Genomic DNA, 24822 nt, shown 5'->3' on the forward strand with positions numbered 1-24822 from the left:
TGAAAATGAACAACTAAACACGTTACACACTGGACCTTTAAGGCTGCCACTAACGATTTTCATTATTGACTAATCTAGTGATTATTTTCTAGATTACTTGATTGGTCTATAAAATTGGAAAACTGTGGCAATGTGTGTGAAAATGGTTGCACTACTGAACTGTAATGGATGGCAGATTTACAGAATGCATGTTCCCTCTGCAAAAGCACTGTTGTGTCTACATATGATGACCTGGAAGCCCTTCTTAACCTTCATTATCAAAATCCTTTTTAAGGCGTCTGTGAGAGACAAAGTGTTGGGCTGCCCTCTTACGCTAGAGTCATAGTAAACATGTTAATCTGTTACTCCTGTGCTTGGAGTTTAAATCAATTAGACTCCGGGATGGATTTTCCTACAGTAAGTGTTACCATAAGTTCACTTGGTGAACTTGGTGGATGTGCTTCTGTCTGAAAGTACACACACACAATCCCCACTCTGACAAGCACTCTGTGCTTGTTCTGATCCCCAGCGAGCTCAGTAGCAGGTGTGTTGAGACTTGTAGATACATACACTTCTTTTACATATGGGAATTAATTTTGCAACTACAGGATTTAAAAAAAAAAAAAAAAAAAAAGACTGTTGACAGATGTCTGTGCTTTAGTCTTTGCATGGCATTCCTCCAGCATGTTTTCATGCACTTGTGAGTGCTCACCTCAGCTTCTACATTCATCCTTGTATGAAACAGTCATCACATGTGTCTCTGGCTTTGCTTGTACATCTTGGTCCTTTGTGCAATTATGACAAGTATTGATGTGAATGTTGTGTTAAAGTCTAGAAATGAGACACTCAATGGCTCATTGAACGGCAAAACCAATCAACATGCGTTAAAGAGCGAGGCTAACATTTGCAGACTGAGATAGGAAGAGTAAAGGAGAGTTTGTGAGCAAGAGGGAGTGAGACTGAAAAAAGGGGGAAAGGGGCTGGCACTCTTAAAGCCGTGAAGGCCAGATCACAAATAATAAAACAGAAAGGCAGGGAGGGAGGGAAGGAGGGAGGGAGGAGAGGAAAAAAAAGAGAGAAGGAAAATATGTTGAGCGAAGGGGAAGGACGGAGAGAATGGAAGGAGTCGTACGTGTGCCAGGAGCGCTGCACCTCTCGCTGTGACTGCTGCTCTTCAAGGATTTTTTTCCCTCTCTCTTTCGTCTCTTTTATTTACCTCCCTCTTTTTTTTTCTTCTGCATAGCTGTGCCACCGGCTTGTTTTCTGTCTTTTTTTCGGCGTTTACCATTTTTCTCCCCCCACCCCTCCCTCTTTCTCTTTCTCTTTCTCTCTCTCTCTCTCTCTGTCTTTCTGTGACTTGCAACAAAAGGCTGACGGAGTGAGCCTGGCGTCTGAATGAATAGCCCAAACCTGCCGTGAAGGGAGAGAGGAGGGAGACGGAGCAGGAAAGAGGAGGCTGAAGAGAAAAGATACAAGTGATCTGGCTGAAGAGGCGTAAAGAGGAGGACGCTCAGAAGTGCTGATTGCTGGCTGAAGACGAATAGAGATCCAATTTTTTTCCCTCCCCCTCTGTTTGGAGATTAAAGGAGTTGACGGCACCGTTTTAACCACATGGGGAGTGAGTGATCGTAGTTCTCGCTCTCCCGTCCTCCCTCTCGCCCACTGCCCTCCTGTGCCACCTTCCATTTCTTTCCCCCGCTCAAGAGTACCAGTCGTCTGAGAAAGAGAAATGAAGCTTCTGGGGGTGAGGTGACGAAGGAGGACAGATTTGGAAACAAGCAGTGGGAGACCAATAGAAGACAGTGAGAGGGAAGGAGGGAGGCTGGAGGAGGAGGTAGAGAGGAGAAGATAACCCCAGGGCATAGTGTGTGAGAATACTCCCCCAACCCCAATTTTTTTTTGTCGCTCTCCACCACATTTCCTCTGCCATGTGCAGCTCCTGATTTGAAGAATGTGGCGACAGCATTTCCCAGGCAAGGAGCATGTTTCAAACTGTCGTGTGTGTGTGTGTGCACGTACTCATCACGGGTAATAATAAAAAGCTGTGTGTGTGTGCGTGTGTGTGTGTGTGTGTGTGTGTGTGTGTGTGTGTGTGTGCGCGTGCGCGTGTGTGTGATGGTGAGAGGTGGGGGAGGAGGGATTTGGTTTTAATGAGCCTCTTATTTTTTTGCAATGAAGTGTGTCATGAAAAGTGTGTGTGTGTGTGTGTGTGTGTGTGTGTGTGTGTGTGTGTGTATGTATGGTTTGACACCACAGAACTCTGCACAGCAGCGAGAGGAGGTGAGATTAGATGGGCTGTCATTTGAAGGGTCAAAGGTTTCAGAAGAATGGGCACATGAGTGGCTCTATGTGAGAGTGTTAATAGTTGGTCCTGTGTGTGTGAATGCTCTGGGTGTGTATTCAGGCGTGTACTGTGGATATAAAGTGTGGAGCTCTTTGTTTTTTTAAATGTGGATTTATTAGTGTTCACTTTGATGCTTAAATACAAATGAAAATAATGTTAAAAGAATCACTAATATCCAGTTGAAAAATTGCATTAAAAATACAAAACCAGACTTCTGGGTCTCACAATAATAATTCCCAATTTTCTCAGTGTTGTCAGCATTGCAAAAATACCTTGTTCACTGTTTACTAATAATTATCAGTGTTGTCAACATAACTTTTAGGTGCATTAGGACAAACAGTCTTGCTAAAAATATCGTTAAATTTTCACAGGAAAATTTATGGAATTTTTAGATTCTGCAGATGAATATTTGAATTTGTTTCATACTTCTTGATGTCGTCTCCTCCTTGGTTGGTGGTCAGTGTTTGCCTGTGGGTAGGTAACAGAGATTATTCAAAGTTTAGTGTGTGTGTGTGTGTGTGTGTGTGTGTGTGTGTGTGTGTGTGTGTGTGTGTGTGTCAGTAAAGCTTGAGTGCACTGTCCGCTGTTCATCAGCACTGACAGCTGCTTTTGTCTCAGGACCCCGGTTGTTTTCAGGCCTTGCTAGCGAGGCACAAAAGACAACATTTAAAGAGGAGATGGTGATGGATGGATGCTCTCCTTTCTCACATTGTGTTGTATTTACCGCTGACACCACCTGTGATATCTTTATGTCAGCGTATGTTTCCCCTTTCTTCCTCAGCTCTCTTGCACTTTTACATGTAATTTCGCCCTGCCCTTCTTTCATCTTTTTATCTCTCCCCTCCCTCGCCCCTCTTGGCCTTGGCTGGGCGTTTTGGATGGTGATAAGTTTGGAGGAGGGCAGGCAGAGGGCGGACAAACAAGGTCTTTGTGTGTCCACATAGTGGAACAAGAAACAGGCTGGGGTTGCGGCGGTGTAGCTGGGTGCTGATAGGGTCGGGTGGGGGCCTAGAGGAGGCAAGTCTGCCAAAAAAAAGATTACACCTCCATTCTTTTTCTATGGTAAACACACTCAAGAAATTAGACACTCCCAAGAATACAGGCGCCGGTTTCTTGTATGCGCGGTTATAGAGTGTAGCATAGCTGTTTTTATATTGTAAGTAGCATGCCAGTGCACATACACAACCAGCACTATGAGAACAGAAGTATACGAGAGCATTGGCATTGAGACCTGTGAATGCCCTTAAACATTTTATTCAACAAAATTTGTGACATCCCAGAAAACCACTGATCATTAATGGTTATCATCTGTGGGTGTGTGTGAAGCTAATTGCAGCCAAACTCTGTGTGCCGCTGTGTGTGCGCAGTACCACTGTGAACATGTTTGTGTTCCTGATGTCTCCCGGGAAAATGCCACGAGAAACACCGATTGTGCCACTTCGGCAAACCTTACACTCCATGTTTGGGTTGCCAGGTTGGGTGGCCTGTGGCACGTTGCCTTTTGGGGGCAATATTTTACATCATAATATCAAGCTTTTCCTGTCTCACTGCTGCACTTGCCACAAAGACAGCCTGCTGGGTTATCGGCTTGGACCCCCTCCTCCTCTAACTCTCTGACTATCCCATCACTGAGGCCCCCAGCTTGGGAGTTGCTAGGTAACCAGAACCAGCTGTTGGTCCTAAGCCTGTTGAGCCCGTGTTGGCGCTGCCTCAACTACAGAGTAGTTTTCTCTGAAAGCTTGCTGTGAACTCAGCGACCGCTGCTGTGGCCCTGACATCATTGTGCCATGGAAAATCTTCCTCATTTCCTTTTGTTTTTGCAGTTGTATTGTTCCATTGATGCGGGTACCGCTGTGGGAGCGTCCGCGGCATGTATCACACCAGTTTGAGGCATTTCATCACCTTGCACACACAACTACAGGGGAAATGGGAAATAGAGCGAGAAAGAGGCAAGAGGAGAGTGAAAAGAAGGTGCTGGTTTCCTGGAAGAAGTCACCTGTAATATAGAGTCAGTTAAAAAAGACATCAGGTTATAAAACAGTCTCTAAGGGGAGGATACTAAACTTCTTAGAAGGCTTTTAACAGAAATTCGAGATGGCAGAGTACACAGTAATTATTCAGGAAATCACAACATTGCAGGTAAGTTAATACGACTGCAGTACCCAAAGTGGACAATTTACCTTTCAAAGTGTGGGACAACCTCACAAACAAGCCACAAGTAAATCTGTAGGGAGTGTCTAAATGAAATCGTCTTTGTAAACCAGCTGAGGCATGTTAGAGACCCATGAAACCACAAAACCAGAGAACACAATCTGTCAGAAAATAGAGCTTTAGAAATGGGGATAACTGATGTAGTGTGATGTGCAAAACTAAAGTGCAATTTAAAGATTGGTTTCCAAACCCTAGGGAAAAACACAGGTTTAAGTTGGGGTTTGTTTTCTTTCATTGATTGTTTGTGCTCAATTCAGGAAATTATCCTTCTCCCTCTGAAAACTCTTGACTCACAGCGTCTGGCAGTGAAGCTTTCTGAGCTGCTTTTCCAAGATCACCCCTTCCAAACGAGAGAATTAGAAACCAGATCCTATTCACTAAGGAGAAACATATTTCTATGAGTTCTGCTTTTTTTGCTCTCTCTAACATTTAAAAAGATGACTTCTATTTCTGTTGTCAGAATCCAAAAAGGCTTTTTAGTTTGGAACATCTGTAATCCATTTGTGGTTTGAAGTACGCTCTTGCCTGCTCTGCCAAATGTTTTCATACTTCCTGGAGAATCATCCAGTTTGTGATTAGCATTGGCTAAAGGATGATATCAGTCTTAGTCCATTCAAACTTCCCTTGAGGGATGTAACAAGACATGACCTCCACTGGACAAGACTATCTGCTGTCACACTGAACACGGTTTAGATTTAGTTAGCGAAGCTATTGGCCGTGTTTCTTTATTACTTGCTGGCTTACAGACAATGCTGGCTGTTGTGCTATGATAAATACTTTGGGTACAATAACAGGAAATTGACACAAGCAATTTGCATTTTTATGCGAATAACTACCAGCCAAAATATCCTACTGCCTAATGTAAACCATCTTTAGTCATGTTGGTTTCCCCAGCTCACAGGAGTTACATAACAGCAAAAATGCAATTGATAAATGGCTGTGGTGCATTTTTACCCCTCTTAAAAGTGAGACTGGTGTTTTGTGTGTTGGGTGGGACTCTGTGTTTGGTCAAGGAGAATTCTGGCTGCCGGGTGGGGCGGCTGGCAAGCTGCTGGAGGGAGAAAGAGTGATAGAGCGAGAGAGATGAATATAAACAGAGAGAAAGTGGCAAGACAAGAGTAAAGTAAAGTAAATAAAAAGAGCCAGATGCGTTTTTTTTTATTCTTTAGTAGCTGGATCTCTGGCCTACAAGTGCTGCCATTAGACCAGCTGCCTTGTGATCAGTGGGGGTGTTAGGAGCCACCCTAGGGTGGTTATTGGTAATACTACTCTCTAGCTAGAATGGTGGCAAAGTCAGAATATTCTGTTTAGTTGCTGTCAAATGTGCATCTTGAAAGTGTTTGAAATACATCCTCTGAAAAGCTCTCTAAGCTGCGGCACAGTCAGTATATTTGAATCAGTGAGGTATTAGCATGCTTATGGATACATTTTAGAACATTTCACTTTAGAAATGTAAACTCTGTGGATTATTTTAAATTGCAGCACAAGGTGTACCTGTTTGAGAATGGCATCCCATATGTAGACAACTCAGCCTTTTTTCTAAATAACATTTCCCTCTGACACTGTTGTTGCATTTAAAGCCTGTTACTGATTGGTTTAAGAACTTCAAATGACGATGAATTCTGCTCGACCTGCACTAGCAGGAAGAAATGCAGTTTAATGTACTTCTGACGGCATGAGACTAGAGTCTAAAGCTCCAAACTCATTAACTTTGATGTGACAGACAATCTCTGGAGGCATGGTGATAAGAGGCCATTACAGAGCTTTCACACAGAATGTGTGCTTATTTGTTTGTGAATACACATTATGAGTGTGGATTTATTATTGTTCAAACCTGTCCTCATGTATGATAAACATACTGTCATTTTCAGTTTTTCTCTTTGGCTGAGTGACTGAGGGAAGATTCAGTTATTTCGGTCCAAACTAAAGAGATCCTTCAAATCGCTGGCCAGGTATCTGAGTCATTAAGACGCTCATTAACAGCCTTGTTAGGCGTTAATTATCTGCAGATTCATCATGTGTTAAATGCGGTGCCACGTTCTACCTTATTAGGCTGGAGAAAGGCTATTAGCCACTAGGAAATAATAATAAACAGCAGTTTGACCTACATATGAAGCTGCATTTTTTTCCACCAGCGGCGTCTCCTTTACGTGTGTATAAAATATAAGCAAGTGATCCTGTGTTCGCTGCTTTTCTGTCCTTTCATCTCAGAGTGTGTGTTGTTTCCGTGTTTTCATGTGTGCACGTTTGAGCTGCGTATGTCCTTGTGTGTGACTGTTAGATGATAGAAGTATTTTCTTGCTTAGCCCCCCTCACACACACCATGAGTCCCTCCGGTGAGAATAATGCAAGCTTTCAGCTTATACTAGAAAGATGGATGTCACTTCTTCCACATATTTCATTTAACCTTTTCTTTTTTATGCACCTTTCTTCTTTTCTCACCATTCTTCTCTTTTGATATGCTATGTAGGCTTTTAAGAAGCACTGCTTTTATTAGGAGCGTTGCACAATAATAATATTGTTAAGGGCTATAATATAATGAAATATAATAAAACACAATCTCTTTATCTCTACAGCATTTTATAAAGTGGCTCACAAAGCAGTTATAAAACCCTCAACTCATAAAAGCAACAAAAAGTAAGCAAAACATAAAAGCAAAGCAATAATAAAAAAGGAAAAGGTCAGTAATAACTAACAGAACATTATTTCATTAAAATAAGTTTCCAGGGGTGATTAAACTGATAATAATCGATCTGCTTGTTTAAACTGCTCAGAGGAGGATGGAGGAAGTATTACATAAAGTTGGGAAACTTGCAAGAGAATGATATAAAATAGAATAATCAAAAATGAAACAACAGAGGTAAAGATATCCTGACTTTAAGTGTTTAGAATGGGTGAAGCTCCAAAAACACTGTACAGTATACTACAGTTCCCATAATGCAATTCAATAGCTTTTTTTTATTAGGCCCACATTGCCCCCCTAAATATCCACACATCCAGTTTGCAGGCTTTTTGTTAAACAAAGTTAGCTCGTGACAAGCAAACTGAACTTCATGTGTAAAATTGGTGGAATACTCCTTTAAAGGCCCATCCACAAATTTACAAATACAATTTATCCTGCAAGTATGCAACCCACTTGAGATGTTAAGTTTAAGAGATCTATGATACACTCAATTTTTTTTCCGCCATTACTGTCCTCTTCCCTCCTCAAACTGTTTCTCAACGCTCCCCTCCTTTCCTTCTTCATCTTTAAGGGGTGTACCGTGTACTCTTCCTAAACATGTCATCTCTGTTTGTAGAGACTTTTTGCTGCACACCTCAATTTCTCGCCTCTGAGATGTCTGAATGTGGTTCACCTTCCTCTGTGGTTTAATAGAAACAGAGACTGAAAAAGAGAGAGAGAACGCCACCAGTTATTAATTCAGTTTCAATTCAATTCATATAATTCAATTTTATTTATAGTATCAAATCATAACAAGAGTTATCTCAAGACACTTTACAGATAGAGTAGGTCTAGACCACACTATAATATAGAAAGACCCAACAATTCCAGTAATTCCCCCAAGAGCAAGCATTTAGTGCGACAGTGGCGAGGAAAACTCCCTTTTCCCTATTAGAGGAATAAACCCTGAAAGAAAATGCACGTTGAATGTAGGTTTGTCAAAGCTGTGATATTAATGACACATTGCTAAGCTCTTTTTTAAACGAATCCCCTGTTTCCATTTCTCTCTGATAGGTCTAGCTCAGGTGGTCTGTTATTCCTAATGTGTGTGTGTGTGTGTGTGTGTGTGTGTGTGTGTGTGTGTGTGTGTGTGTGTTTGCATGTGTGTAAAGGTGATGTGGCACCACAGAGGTGTACTGTTTATAGCTTGTTCAAAGGTACAATGTGAATCTACAGTTTGTATAACGTTGCATCCAGATTCTTTTTTAAAACAGACACTTTCCCGCATAGACTAGTCTGTTAATCTGCTGCCTACGTGATATCGACTGGGAACAATATTTTAATAAATAAATTATGAAATGTGGGACACTATTTGCTATACTGAATGTTAATGTTAAAGATAGCCTGGTTGGATATTATTTTAAGACTTTCTCTTAGCTTTAAGCCCCTGAAAGCTTGACTTGAAATGTAAGTATTTCTCTATAAAATCAAGTGTTCATGACTAAATAAGCAAGTTAATAAGTTAAAGTCAAAGTTTTGAAAAATAACGTTGTTGGTTATTATTTATTAAGCACTTAAAATCTCCGCTAATCTGCTTCATCAGGACTGTGTGGGTGTGGTTTGATCAGATTTTGTTGACAGTGGCCTAGCAACATAAAGCAACAACCCAACAACTGGCATGAAATTTAGATTCAAATGTTTACTCTTTTTCACAACTGAGCCCATTTCAAACCAGTGAGACTTGCACAGAAAAACACACACAAATACAGAAACCTCTTGTGAAATAGCCCAAACTGTTCTAACTTTGGCAGAAATGTTTGCGTTCATGTGGGATCCCGTAACTCATAGTAACAAGCTGATTGAGAAAATGGATTTTTAGGGCCTTTTTAAATTGTTGACCAATACCAGAAAATACAATTTTAGAGGGCCATCTTCTTAAAATTTGGAACAGTAATCAATGCAACCTTTTCGATTATCTGTGCAGAACAGAACACGAGGCTACTGGTGCAGAATTAAAGCACAGTTAACTGAAACACTGCTACATTTACATGCACCCTTTGTTTTATTATTATTTATTATTTTGTTTTCTATTATACACATCTGATCTGTTTAAAGTACATATGTTAGCATGTTGTAGTCTTGTAGGTCACAAACACCGTCCTTGCTTCCCAGAACTGGAGGAGTTAGAGAGACATAGAGCGAGCAGGCTTGGATGTCCTCTCCAGCAGCGCAGATGTCACTAAATAAAATATTTCATAATCCTGCCCAAATCCTCTAATCACCATGACAACAGGCAGCAGGGAGCCAGAGAGTGGTGGTGTGTGGACCCCCCCCCTTTCTCTTTTTTCTTTTCCCTCTTTTTAGTGGAATTTGGGTCCACACACTGACACATTTTCTCCTCAATTTTACATTATCACCTAAAGAATGCTTTAGGTAGTGTAAGTTAATTGGCACATTCTGGCAGAGTCAACTCAGTCCGTCAGTCAATCAATCAAGTATGACACACAGAATTCATCAATACTGACACATTTCTAGTTTCCTGCGATTTTCTTGCCACTTTTCTCCCTGAAGGGCAACCGTATCATAACTCCACAGCAAGGCAAGGAAAAAGATAGAAAGCCAAAAAACTGACTCCAAGAGGTCAAACCTGGAGACAACCACAAGTTTGAATTTAATTATTGAATACCTGGTGATTTTCTTCAGTGTCGGAACAAGTGTGTAGTGGATGTAAACTGTACAGAAGGTGCAGAGACGCACACACTGAAGGCCTGTCGGCTTCTGTACGGTGATAGGATAATGGAGGTGATGACCTCATGGGGTGAAAGGACCTGTTGCCTGGTAACAGTGTGGATAACAGCGAGAGAGGGTATTCATATCACCAGCGTTGTATGTGTGTGAGAGAATGTGTGTATGTGTGTTATATCGACCAGCGTTGCCAGGTTAGGGAGCCGATGATAGTGGTTTAAAGTAGAGAACAAACACGTGTGTGTGTGTGTGTGTGTGTGTGTGTGTGTGTGTGTGTGTGTGTGTGTGTGTGTGTGTCACCTATCACAAAGGCATACCTCACAGCCCCAGCCTGTGTAAAGACTTCCTGCTGCGGGTTGCATTTCCTACATTTTACCTCTTCTTCTGCAGCTCACTTGACTGTGTGTGCCACACATAAATAATTAACTCCCTCTCTTCTCTCTGTCTGTCTCTCTGCAGGTATTCGGCCGCAGATTATGAATGGGCCTATGCACCCACGCCCCCTGGTGGCGCTGCTGGATGGGCGCGACTGCACCGTGGAGATGCCCATCCTTAAAGATCTGGCCACTGTGGCTTTCTGTGATGCCCAGTCCACACAGGAGATACATGAAAAGGTATAATCTTTCCCTCTGTAATTTTTTTGGAAAATGCAGCAGCTACAAGTATTCAAGTCAGGATTTCCTCATCACCAAATTCTTTTTATATCTTTACATTAGTTAAACTGTTACCTGCACTAAAACAAACCTGTAGCACTGAACTTTTAACTAACCCCTTGTAAAACGAACCGCCGTCCTGGGATAGCTCTTTAAAGCCTTGTCCAAATTCTTAAGTGCTTTCCATGATGGTTCCTTATTTATAAGCTCATTTTAGCAGCTTTTGTTTATGTATGTAATTAACTTTAATCAATTCTAGTTGATTTGCTCTCAATGAACTTTTTGTTGTTGCTTTAAACACTCTGTAGCCTGTAGATGTCAAGTCTAGAGTGGATATGTTTCTAATCTGCCTCACTACTCAGCCAGGAAAAAAATAAAAAGGGAGGGAATAAGCAGAATTAAAACAATGACGTTTCAGATAGTGTAGCAGTAACAAGCAACTTCAGGTATTGGGGAATTTATTTGATAATCATATCATGTTTCCTAAGATTCCTACAGTCATATAGTGTTGTCATTTCCGTTTTTATATTGTAGTTTTAATACATAAAATTAATAAAATGCATAGACTGAAATGAGAAACAAAAGCAACACTAACATTTTATCAAATCCAAAGTATAAATGTGATTAAAACACAGAGACACAGAATAATAAAACAAAAAAAACGCTAACAATTTAAGAAAAGTAAAATTTTCAGTTTAAATTAATTGCCACATTTTCTTTTCTTTTTCTTTCTTCTTAAGAGTTGACTTTTCCTCCACATAGTTTATAATATATAGCTTATATATATATATATATATATATATATATATATATATATATATATATCTTATGCAGACTTTTACATTACAACTTGCATTAAATTCATGTGACAGACATTGGATATGTGCAAACAGGAAGTGAGGCATTGTTTGTAAGTTTAATATACAGTACATGTTACATATACATACATGTTACATATACCGATATACAGTATATCCTAAGGATTCAATGTGCCACATGTATGTGTAACATTAAAACATGATTTATAAAATCATGCCGACAATTATTATTTTAATAGCTTAGTATTCTATGTACTAAAAAGGTATGTATAAAGGCTTTAGGCTGCCCTACACGTTATTGTAGGCCCAGTTGCAATATGCAACTTAATTTTATACAATATATGTAGTAGGGGGTCCCTGCTTCGTCTCTCTTTCAGTTAAGGGGTCCTTGGTTTAAAAAACGTTAAAGACCCCTGGGTTAGACCACATAATTGTCTGTAGCAACACAATGAGTCTGTGTTGCTTGCTGTAACAGTAGTAGTAGTAGTAGTGGCAGTATTTGCAGGAACAAACACACACACACACACACACACACACACACACACACACACACTGTGATATGGACATAATATACATTTTGAATGTGATTGTTGAGTAATTTGTCTTTAGTTGAGTACTGAAGAATCATCTCCTCCTCTGTAATGTTTTAATAATATTTCAGCCCACTGACTTGTTCCACTTTCCTAGTTCAACTATAATGGTTTCATCACTGACTCTAATCCCACTGGGTGCTGAAGTGCTGCTTTGTTAAATAAGAAGGAGGCTGGTAATAGAAATGCAGTATAATTGTTCTGAGTCAGTGGGTGAAACATTTGTCTTATTTTACTGTCTATACACTGGAGCCAGTCAGTAGCAATTTTACAATCGAAGCTGGAGGGTTTGTGTCTTTACACTCAAAAAGAGAATAGGAAGGGTTCCACGTCATGGTTATATTAATTTCAGTGAAAATGCTACCTTGCATGATTTTTCTTCATATTACTTTAGTCTTTTAGTTCACATACACATATATAAACACACACACACACACACACACACACACACACACACACACACACACAAGCAATCTCTGTCCAGCAAAATGCTCTCATAGTGAATACATTACACATACTGAGGACCCATCTGGGAGAATAGATGTTGGCAGCGTTCCCACAACTATAACTGCACAGCAGAGGGTACAGATGGGGCACTACACACATGCACACACACACTTGCCAAGAACCTCACTGCAAGTTTCAGTAGTGAAGAACTGTTCACACACAAGTATTTAAACAGACTCACACACCAAGCAAGCAAACCGAAGCACACTGCTGTCTGTTTTGCATTCACTGCCTGGAAGTGAGCAGATGCAGCGATTAAGGAATCTGTCACTCAAAGAATCCGTGTACACTGTCAAACTTGTGTTCTTGTGGCAGTGGTGACCTGTAAAAGTGTTGTGGCCCATGCTGAGTACAAGTGTAAAGAAAATTATTAAAAAGCACTTGTAGGTATGTTAACTAATTAACTAATACAATACTGTCCATGGAAAGACACTAAAGACTTGCAGAAAAATGAAAAGTGGTTTGTCTTTCAAATCGCTGTATCCGTAACAACTGTTTTTATGAAGCACTGCTGTTCAAGTGCAAACTAAAATTTCACTGAAAACCTCAACCACAGCACAGTTGAGGATGTAATTGAGAAAATGATATGTGTCTCGCTCGTGCAGAAAACACGACACCGGGACAAAAAGAACGTTTTAAGAAGAGAAATGGAAAATATCAATACTTTGTCATACATGAATGGCAGTTTTCTTTGGGCTTTTTTTAATAGTTGAAAGTGTAGTGAATAGACAGGAAAAGTTGGAAGAGAGAGAAGAGGGGCATGACATTCAACAACAGTCCTTAGCTGTAAGTGAAGCAGTGCTCTGTGTTTTGAATATTCTAAAATGTAGGCGTAATAAAAATAAAAAAAATGAATGTATAAAATGATGGTTCTTTCATGTCTGCATTGTTTTCCTCAAGTGTCTGAACATCCAATGCAGGCTTCCCCAAAATTGACCTTTAATCGCTAAGACTTTTGAGAACCATACACAGAGGAAGGAGAACAGGAGTGTGAATGTGAAACATTGTGGTTATGTTTTCAAAAAAATTTATCAAATAATGTATTGAATTGTTGAATGAGTTTAATGAAGTCTTTTTTGCAGGATTTTGTCCATAATCTTTATGGAATAGTTTGATATTTTGGAAAATTAGCTTTTTTACCAAGAGTTGGATGACAAGAATGATAGAACTTTTTACACTAAGTACAAAGCTAGAGCAAGCAGGCGATGACTGAAAGCAGGTGCACTCCAAAGCTCAAGAATATGCCTACCAACACCTATAAAGCCCACCATTTAATAGTTTATAGTTATTTTTACATATTCACGCTACACAACTCCCTCTTAAACCACAAATAAATCTCAAATGCTCAAGTTTCTTTAAAGCTTTGTAAATATTCCATTACACTGGTGTAGAATAATGTGTAGTGTGTTGTCAAGTGCTTTGCAATATTCATGATCCCTCGCCTATGTATAGCCCTTGTAAAGATGCACGTACACTGTGGCATGCCAGCTCAAACTGCAGAAGAGTTCTTTAACTAATAAACACAACACAAAACACATTAGCTCACTTTTCCACCTCATGTAAACTTGCTCTCAGCTTGTATTCCTGTTGCTTAACAGTCGGCTGTGATTCTGTGTAGTTCTCCAGCATCGTTCGTCTCCAGCCAAGCCTGCTGCTGGTCCTGCTTTGTTCAAGTAATGAGATTAATGCATGAGGAGAGCTTTAACCTTCAATTTTGCATCCAGCTTTCACTACAGATAGCTCCAATAAAAATGTTAGCCAAATTCATGGCTATGCTAATCTGGCTGGGTTAATTCAAGTGGGTTGTGAATTTAAACCAGTTGTTTAACGGCCGTGGCTTGCAGCAGCTACTTGCTCATGCTTTCTGGGTTCTTCAGCAGCTGTCATTCTACTTTATGGTCCTGCCCGCATTCACTTCAACCTTGTTTGCATACAGTCTGAATGGATGGATTGTGACAAAAAACAGCTAAGGCAATCACTCATTATAAACACACAGACTACCACTTGCGTTTTAGGGCACACATAAATAATCAATTTGCATTTAGATGAAGAAAAGCGGACATAAACTTAAGTCCAGGAAAATGGGACTTTTATTCAAATTGCTCATACATAATGTTGCGGAAAAAACATCTGACTTTGAATGTAGAGATGATATTGATTAAGAACAATAATGACATATGTGGTCATAATGTAAACACAGATTTCCAGTTTACTTCCATCTCTAACACAGCTAAGGATTGTTAAGGGAATACTGATGTTGATGCCTTCTCTTCTCTAATGTCCCTCAGGTGCTGAATGAGGCAGTAGGGGCCATGATGTACCACACCATCACCCTGACCAGAGAGGACTTGGAGAAGTTCAAGGCACTGCGCATCATCATCCGCATCGGCAGCGGCTACGACAACATCGACATCAAGGCTGCCGGCGATCTTGGTAAGACTGAGGGACAGATGCAGGCAAAAGAGAAGGAAGATACATATGAAAAGTGAGGTTGTTCAGAAGCAGACGGTAATCATATGCTGAGAATAATGAACAAGGCGGGGTCATATCTGCCCATAAGGCTCATTCATTCACTACCGCATGAGGATCAACAACAATTATGCATTATGGATAAGGAAAGTGCACTTTTGGATGGGGGCCAAACCAAACTCTGCTTGCTGTATTGACTTACATAAATAACATATGTAACAGGAATTATTACACACTGTAAACGGAATATGTAATGCTGATTGCATATGCGGAGCAGATGCTCCAACTGATATGAAACTCTCTCCGATTCCCATTTGGCCCCTTCAGCATATGTTTGGTATGAGAGCAGGATTTTTGGGGTAATACATCATAATACGCTGACATGGATTATTTTGAGAAATGTTCTTTTCATGGGCACAATTAGCAGTTATAATTATCCTCTTATCCTTCCCAGTTCAGTGCGTTTTTATTTTGTAGAGGGCCGTAAAGAAAAATGATTTCCTACCAATTCTTTTGTGAAAAAAAAAACTACAGATGAATCTCCCTTCAAAACAGCTACAGTAATTATAACCAGCTATTATAACTATTAAATCTGTCAAGCAATTATTTTCCTAGTCATTTGAAGTGTCTATGTTATCTATGTCATCTCTAGAGCTTTGTTTTTTTCATTTTTTCTCCCTTCTGACCTTTACCAGGCATCGCGGTGTGTAATATTCCCTCAGCAGCTGTAGAAGAGACAGCCGACTCAACACTCTGTCACATCCTCAACCTGTACCGGCGAAACACCTGGCTGTACCAGGCTCTCCGGGAGGGCACGCGGGTCCAGAGCGTGGAGCAGATCCGGGAGGTGGCGTCGGGGGCGGCCAGGATCCGAGGAGAGACGCTTGGCCTCATCGGATTTGGTGAGATCCTTCTTTCTTTTAAGCCTTGGATTGTTTCTTTTGGTTGACAGCAACTGTACTGTATGTAGCCAGTAACTATATGCTACTATTATGGCCAGCAGGGACAGCCATTTTGAAATGTATCTTATGTCTGCCTTTCACATTGTCAAATGAAATGTAGGCCTACTTTAATGTAGCTTCATTTCTGATATCAGTTAGGGGTGCTAATTATCCCTTTATTGAGTTTTACTATGTTTCCAGGTTGTCAGTTTGCTTAACCCAGTTTACTTAATTGTTTGGAACTTACGGCGGAGCATTAGGGCCACATCAAGGGGAAAAAATTAAGGAGGAAGATGTTTTATTTATTTTGCATTTTGAGAATAAAGTCGAAATGTCAAGAATAAAGTCAACATGACGAGAATAAAGTTGAAATACTTTTTCGAGAATAAAGTCGAAATGTCGAGAATAAAGTCGACATGTCGAGAAAAAACTTGATATTTCAAGAATCAAGTTGGACTTTTGAGAATAAACCAAACTACTAACTTTACCTATAGTATTCTACAACGTGCATGAACTCTTTCTCTTTTAGCGGATAAACACAGTATGGTGTTAAGTATAAGGACTTTGAAGAGATTGTGCCGAAAATTGCATCTGTTCAGGAGGAGAAACACAAACTTGGAAGAGGTGGCCGTATTCCTGCAAACTGAAATAGCTTGTAATGGACAGATGCAAGGGTATCGATGTTTACACCTACGTGCAATACAGAGAGGATATGTTGTATCACAATACACAATAAGACAATTGATCAACTTGTTTGATCCTGAAGGAGTGGCGCTCAGGCGAGCGCGGCACTCTAAGGATGTAACCATATCTATGATGCTGACTACATGGCAGCTGGCATGGCGGACAGTCGCTCTAATGTGATTAAGTGATAAAGGAGTTGAATTTAATCTCGGCATTTCGACATTATTCTCGAAATGGTATAGTTCAACTTTATTCTCGTCATGTTGACTTTATTCTCGACATTTTGACTTTATTCTCGAAATGCTAAATAAATTAAAAAAATATCTTCCTCCTTTTTATTTTTCCTTTGATGTGGCCCTAATGCTCCGTCGTAGGAACTTATTATGGGCTGCAACAAATAATTTTTTTTTTTTTATTATTTTTTATTTTCGACTACATCATTATAATTTTCATAGTTCAGTCTGTCAAATGGCAAGTAAAGCTGCTGGACGTAGGCACTGTGATGTTTTGAGCTCATTGCTAACGTCAGCATGCGAACAAGCTCACAGTGGCAATGCTAACATTATGTTTAGCAGGTACAGGCTAATGTACTATGTTAAAACCAAGTTGGTGTAGTGGCTTAGCATGCTAACCTTTGCTAATTAGCATGAAACACAAAGTACAGCAAAAAAGTTATTTTTTGTGTGTATTTGTGTGTATGGTCATAAACCGAAGTATAATCTGATGATGAATGTTTTGAACTAGCGACTTTTTTTTATATCAACGATTCATCAATAATCAGATTTGCTGTAACACATTTTCTGTCAAATAACTAATAGATTTAATCAATCCTTTCAGTTCTAGCGCTCATAGACACATGCATTTTTTCAATCGTTACTTTTAAGGGATGGATGCACTGTCCGTAGACTGAGTGTTAAAACTAAGCTGCTAAAATCTGAATCGTCTCTTAGTCTGTGCTTTCTTTCCATCTCATGTCCCCCATCAGGTCGCTCAGGCCAGGCGGTAGCGATACGGGCCAAAGCGTTCGGCTTCAACGTGATCTTCTACGACCCCTACCTCCAGGACGGCTTGGAGCGCTCGCTGGGCGTTCAGCGAGTCTACACGCTCCAGGACCTGCTCTACCAGAGCGACTGCGTTTCCCTACACTGCAACCTGAACGAACACAACCACCACCTCATCAACGACTTCACTATCAAACAGGTAGGGGGCCTTTTAGTGTGGAGGAAAGAATGTAATTGTTTCTGTCTAATATGAGCCTCAAACTGATTTTACTATCTCTATTCAAACCTGCAACTTATTAAAAACTGATAAACCTCGATCGGCAGAAGCTCTTTCTCATTACCCTCCAAAGCCGGATGCACATTCTCATCACTAGGCTAATGAATCCCGGAGATTGGTAGCACAGCTTTAACCCAGCGTACTGGCAGCTGACTTGCCTCAGCCGCAGCCACTAGCATTCCCTGGCTGCCAGCGCTCCTTTGTTGGACTTCCAATTATAGGCTGTTTAAACAACCTTTTAATGAGTGCTAAGATTCTCTTGGAGAAGAAGCTCAAACAAAGAAACCCAGGCGTTTGGAGAATCTCTATGAATAAGAGGGATGAACATATGGGGGTGGATGGTGGGGACATGTTTTTGTGTAATTGTGTTTGTAATGTGGTGGGAAGATTCACTGTAATCAGTCTGTTCTACCTCACAGTTTTATAACTCTCAGGTCAGTGTAACCCAAACATGCACGTGTATGTGCGTGTGTTGGGTGTAGGAGTCCGTGTGTTCTTGTGAATGTTTTTCACCAAAAATGAGCCAAGCATACTGACTTTGAGGTTGACAAGAATATGAATTGTGTCTTGTTCTTTTAGTAAAAAATGTCAATACATCATTGGGACCCAAACAGTAATCTAAAATTCTTATATTACATAACAGTAAACATTCGCTTATCTCAGCAGTTAGACTATAGTTATAGTATAAATGTATATATTTTCCCTTCAATGTAATCCAGTATACTGTATTTCCCAAGTCCATGACATGTTTATGCAGCACACCACACCTATTGTGAGTTGCCAACAATGCAGTCCGAGGAATGCTACTGACCAGCCAAGTGGGCTGCCAGGCATGCAAGGCATGCAAGTTTGTAGCCTTTGTAAATCAGGAACTAAACTAACCCCAGCATGCACTTTGACCGCCAAATGTAATGTTTTTTTGTTTGTTTTTTTCGCTTTGGGGATCAATCTTCCGAACATGATAAAGACAACACTCTTGAGTTATCCTCTTAGTCTTCTCTTAATCACTACTGCCACCTGGAGGACATCAATTCAACTGCCGGTTGTGTTTAATTCAATGGTTTAATAACTATTTGAAACATGGACAACTGCTTTAAACCTGAATATGTTTTTACTAATTGTGTTATTAGCTGTCGAAAGAGAATCAATTAAATACAATGTATGTTCATCTGCATCATGACTTATATGCTACTTTCTTGTATACTGTGAATAAGAGCTTTTGTGAAGCTTCTGTGAAGATGAAGGGATTAGTGTCATTTAAATGCCCCCTTTCTTTGAAAAGCCTTTTGTTATACTGTCGTTCTTTATATGAAGTGTTTGTCTCCCACCATGTTGGGATTTTAGAAAACTTCTTCCCACGCAGCATTGAGCCAATGACAGAACCTCTGGGTGTGTAATCTCAAAGCTACACAAATATTATAGAGATAGTAAAGTGTATGTGTGTGTCTGTGTGTGTGCGTGCGTGTGTGTGGGTGTGTGTAGATGCGTCAAGGTGCATTCCTGGTCAACTCGGCACGGGGAGGTCTGGTGGATGAGAAAGCTTTGGCTCAGGCCCTGAAAGAAGGCAGGATACGGGGAGCCGCCTTGGATGTCCACGAGTCGGAGCCTTTCAGGTGTTTATGATCACACCTTCCTATCCTTTGATTCAATGATTCAATTCACAGAGTAAACTTTAGACTTTAGTGTTTATGACAAGAATCGCGAAGGATCTTGCATCTCTTAATCACTCAGTTTTGCTTCTGCGTCTTTCATCTGCCGTTGAACAGTTTTTCCCAAGGTCCTCTGAAAGACGCACCCAACTTGATCTGCACACCCCACACCGCCTGGTACAGCGAGCAGGCATCACTGGAGATGAGAGAGGCTGCCGCCACAGAAATACGCAGAGCCATCACTGGTACGGAGACATCTTTGAACGCATTCCCACGCTCATAGATTTTGGTTTCTCAGCTCACCGATGTTCAATCTTGCCCCGTAACAGGCCGTATACCTGACAGCCTCCGGAACTGCGTCAACAAAGAGTTCTTTGTTACCACGGCACCCTGGGGAATGATGGAGCAGCAGCAGCAGCAGCCTCAAGTTCACCCTGAGATGAATGGTGCCGCCTACAGGTAAGAGGGGGGATTTATGTGAATGAACCCAGCAGGCTCCTCACATCGCACAGAGATCACCTATGGCACATCAACACCTGCAGTTGATGAGGCTTAACACACAGAGGGAGGGGTTGTCTAGAGGTTTATATGTATGTTTGACACAATTCTGACTTTTTTTTCTCCTGAATATTAGGCTGAGTCCTAGTCTTTGTGGCGTACTTATACATAGAAGTTGGCCCAAATGAATGAATCCCTTGTTAAGTTTAGGCTCTTCGTTTCTCAGTCTCTATATTGTCTCAACCAGAATGAACTGCTTCTCTCACACAGCCGAGTGAACCAAACCATGGTACAGGCCATAGCAACGGGGGGAATGCAGGACAAATTATATACCTAATTCTCAACCAGGTAAATGAATACTACCACTGCTGGCCCACAGGCCAGGGCAAATGAATAACGTCATTAATAAAAATAAAAAAATCCCATTGAAATCTGTAGTCCTTTTTCTGCTTCACACTCTTAACTCACATGTCCTGTAACTGTACCCATTCTACCCAGCATCGCATCAATTCCACCCCCACCAACCACCACCCGCAAACAGTAACCCAGGATCACTCTCATATTGAACATGTAATAAATGTCACATTTTGGAGTATGTGATAGTGAAGTGACAGGTAAAGACAGAAAGCAGGAAGGTTTCAGTTGTTAGTTTTTCAGTGAAAGTAGAGGAAGAGGACATGGAGTTAGGTCATTGCGAGAAAGAAAGTAAGGGATTAAACCTCTGTAAAACCCTCCGCAAAAAAGAAACTGGGATATTATCAGTTGTTTTATTTGAATAAGAGCCCCTGACACACTTTTCCTTTCAGCTCCCTATAATAAAGGATTAGTTCACCCAAATTATGAAGAAAAAAAGTTCTCACTTACTGGGTACACTATTTCTGGGAAGAGATGTCCCTGATTAATTGTTTTAATGTATTTTCTCAATACCACAAAACAGACACAAATTCAGTTGACCTCTATTGTATTGAGCAGCAGAAATCGTAAAAGCTGAGCAAATAAAACCCAAACTATCTGTCAGCCTAAACTCTATAAGTAGAAGTGAGAAGTGAGAAATCATGTTTTGTAATTTGGGCGAATGACCCTTTTAAGTCCCCCCACACACACACACACACACACACACACATACACACACACACACACACACACACACACACACACACACACACACACACACACCAAATTAGGACCTCTAACATTCTCATGTATTGCCTCCATGCTGCTGTGTTGCTTGCCAAGTTTAACTTTGCACAATTTCTAAATATTTAGTTTCATAGAGATGATAATGCTCAGTGATTCCACTTAATCTAAGATGTTTTGATTCTCTTTAATGTTTATTTGTATCCCCAAAAGTACATAATTATGTGTAATTTATTTAAATTACACAATTTTTCAGTTGATTTGGTTTTTCTTAATTAGCAGTTACTAATAAATCCCACTTAAGACAGTAATGATCAGGAGCAACACATATTCAAATATTCAGCTTTGTAGAAAAAAAAAAGTGTAATTGATGAATGATCAGCCAATAAGCAGCAGCAGACTTTTTTTTCCAGGATTTGTCCATTGCCAGTTTGCAAAATAGAAATGGTTACTTTGAGTTAAACAGCTTTCCGTTGCTCTTTATCATGCCTGTTGATCATCTCCTGTCCTTCTCCAGATTCCCTTCTGGTGTGGTGGGCGTCGCCCCCGGCGGGATTCCCGGACCTATGGAGGGGTTGGTGCCTGGGGGAGTGCCCATCACCCACACCCTACCCCCCGGTACCCATCCGTCACAGGCCACCTCCCCCAACCAACCCTCCAAACATGGCGACCCCATGAGAGAGCACATGACTGAGCAGTAGGACTGCTGCTGTAACTGAGCAGGGGGCTACAACTGGCATAAACAAAAACAAAAAAAAAACTACCAACTCAACCATCCAACTGTACGCTTGACTTCAGCCATCTGAACCTACCAGCAGACTGCCTGCCGGGCAACGTTTCACACATTTTCTTTTTGTATGAAACCACTACGCCCAAGTGAGGACAGTGGATGTTATTACACACACGAGCTGCCACACTGAGATGGGACTGACCGTCAAACTCATGCGCCGAAGATCTGAAAAGTTTCCTCCCAACATATCTGTTTTTGTTCTTCATTGATGAAAGTGATATTTTTGTTTTTATCTTTATTTTTGAGTATATTTTAGGGGAGATTCCTCCTGACTTCTGGGACACGTTGACATTTCCACGTGCAGGATGGAAATCTGACCCACCCTCCCTGGTTTAAAGGAAGCGCTTGAAAGGATAGTGACTTCATGAACGATCCGTCAAGCCTCGGCCTCACCCTCCTTGCTCGTCAATTTCACTCATTTCAGCGCAAATATGTCATTTATTTTGTTTTTGTTTTTCTACTTTCCTTTGTTTTTTTTTCCTATACTATGTGTTTCTGTTGCAAGTGAATATCTGTTATTCTGTTCTTCAGTGTGTGTGGAAAAAAAATGAATGGATTTACAGTTACGCGTACAGTATGTTTAGCAGACAAGAAATGGCATCTGCCGTCTCCATCAGAGACCTGGACTCCATCTTTGCTCTTTTCTAATTGTCGTGGCTGGTGGCCCTTGAATGTAGAGACGAGATGCGGGGCAGTAGAGGTGGTTTCCAGTTCCAGGAAGAATATTTTCGGCTTATGAGGTACAAAAATCACCCTTTTAAACCCAAAAAAAAAAAGGAGAAAAAAAACTGACTGCCATTTGTAGTTAGCCTATTGTACGTTGAGTGTGTCACATCAATTAAATATTGTTGTTGTAACTTTTCCAACTTTGCTGAACTGAGGTACCTACAATATTTGGTTATTGCCATGACCAGTGTCCCAAATACAATCTGTTTGCATTCAAAGGACCTACAGTACATTGCAGCACCAGCTAGCGACGTAGGAAAAACAAACACAGTAAATATCTTACTGACTCAGGAAAAAAATTAACCCTCAAATATGTCCAAATCTGAGAAAAAAATTTATTGCTATTCATGTCTCCACCTCTTTCTCCATTGTGGTATTATATATATATATATATATATATATATATATATATATATATATATATATATATAGTATATGTATATGTGTGTGTATATATCTATACATGTATATGTGTATATATATATATATATATATATACATATACATATCTCAAATGTAAGTTTTTTTTGATGTTCAAGGTTTTCAGTCCTGTTAGATTTGTATTGCCTTGTTAAATGTTCTTATAATCATAGTCTTATGTGAACACCCCACCCTCTATAGTTTTTTCCGTTTTGTTTTTCTGCTCTGATGAAAGCCAGCTGTGGCTCTCGGAGGCATCCTGCCCTCTGTGAACAACAGCAGCCACATCCATCCCTTTTAGCCCCATGACGTTAGCAAGAGACGGCTGCTAGCAGATTGTTTGTTTGGTTTTTAGTGTGAGTATTTGTATTTGTTTCTTGTACAAGGTGAACATATAGCATACAGTGCAGCTGGAAACAATAAATAAAACGTACTGTTCTGATTGATGATTGTCTCCGTGGAACGTTTGTGTGATATTGGTTTTTCTGGACATGTTTTACAGTTATTTAAAAGACGCTTAAACATAACAAAAACAATATTTATTGTGCAACATAAAAAAGTTATTTTAATGGATTTTGCCACTCCTATTATTTCTTACTTATATTTGGTAGATAATCATGCTCTAACGTTTGGAAAATACAGTTCCCATAATTCTTAGCAGTAAGTGTATTCAGTGAGTTACCTTAGCACCGTTTTTTTGCCTTTATTAGTTAACATTTTGACAAATTGGCATCATTAAAAGTATACTAAAATAACTAAAAGCAGTTCATGTTTGCAATGTACCCATGGATGTACAGAAAATTATTACTAGATTATTTACTTTGATACTAAAGAAATCTAATAAACTCATGAAAGCTCTGGAGTTATAAAACACGTCTTATTTTCTGTTTTGTAAACGGATGTATGGACGTTTATTTGCAATAGACGTCGAAGATAATGATATAATACTTCCATCGGTCCAGATCTGTCTCTGTCTGTCTGTTTGTCTGTCTGTCTGTTTGTCTAATGTAAAGTATCTGGCCATTGTTCACTATTTCTTTTTAACATTTTATAGACCAAACAATTAGTTTAAAAAAATCAACAGTTTTAAACCTGTGAAAAGTTGTACATGTGTATAAACAGTTAACATATGCTTTATAACATACTATTTGTGTGTAATTAAATATAAAAAAATATGATCACAGCCAAATATACTGTGTTATCAATCATTTACACCAGCTTTGGATGCTTCATTGAAGTTATAATTGACAAAACATTACTAAACGCTTCAAAATGTCCTTATATCTGGTTAAAATGACAATGTGTTGAAACCATTCATTAGTTGTCTGTATACAACGTACACATACTATATACTAAAAAAAAAAAAGTGTTAAATTAATTCATGACCTTCAATTGAGCTGCTTGTATTATTGTCACAAAATGTGAATCCACTAGAGGGCGCTACAAGCCTAGACACAAGTGAAGTTAGAAACGTGCTTCAAAAACTATAAACTGGAAGGGCAGACCTCTGCCAAGGCATCTCACAATGTTAATGCAGTGTGAAATTTCCCAGCCAGGAAGTCTTTAAAAAAAAAAAAAAAAGTATTCCAACGCCACATGAATGCAGCACAAATGGGATATCTCTCAATGTTAATCTGTAATGTTAAAAATAATGTGTATTGGCCCTGTGATTCAGTTCTTCCTTGGAACATGCTACACCCTTCCAGTAGTCTTTTCATAAT

The 24822-nt window shown here is 40.0% G+C and overlaps 1 protein-coding gene across 4 annotated transcripts in view; it reads left to right on the plus strand.

Annotated features, from left to right (window-relative positions):
* ctbp2a (C-terminal binding protein 2a) overlaps window positions 1-23011 on the plus strand; it is a 63756-nt gene extending 40745 nt beyond the window's left edge. For 2 of the 4 annotated variants that reach the window (XM_078273385.1, XM_078273383.1), the window contains 8 exons: window positions 10401-10555; window positions 14798-14942; window positions 15674-15880; window positions 17589-17803; window positions 19364-19494; window positions 19648-19775; window positions 19860-19989; window positions 21683-23011. In XM_078273385.1, coding sequence (XP_078129511.1) covers window positions 10401-10555; window positions 14798-14942; window positions 15674-15880; window positions 17589-17803; window positions 19364-19494; window positions 19648-19775; window positions 19860-19989; window positions 21683-21866 — 1295 coding nt within the window. In that variant the 3' untranslated portion in view covers window positions 21867-23011. Of the gene's footprint in view, window positions 1-1072; window positions 1953-6903; window positions 6914-7254; window positions 7264-10400; window positions 10556-14797; window positions 14943-15673; window positions 15881-17588; window positions 17804-19363; window positions 19495-19647; window positions 19776-19859; window positions 19990-21682 lie in introns of those variants that run through there. The other 2 variants (XM_078273384.1, XM_078273386.1) reach the window with 2 other exon arrangements.
* The last annotated feature ends 1811 nt before the right edge of the window (window positions 23012-24822 follow it).

The sequence above is a fragment of the Sander vitreus genome, chromosome 17 (genome assembly GCF_031162955.1).
Source record: "Sander vitreus isolate 19-12246 chromosome 17, sanVit1, whole genome shotgun sequence".
In the NCBI taxonomy this organism is placed as follows: domain Eukaryota; kingdom Metazoa; phylum Chordata; class Actinopteri; order Perciformes; family Percidae; genus Sander; species Sander vitreus.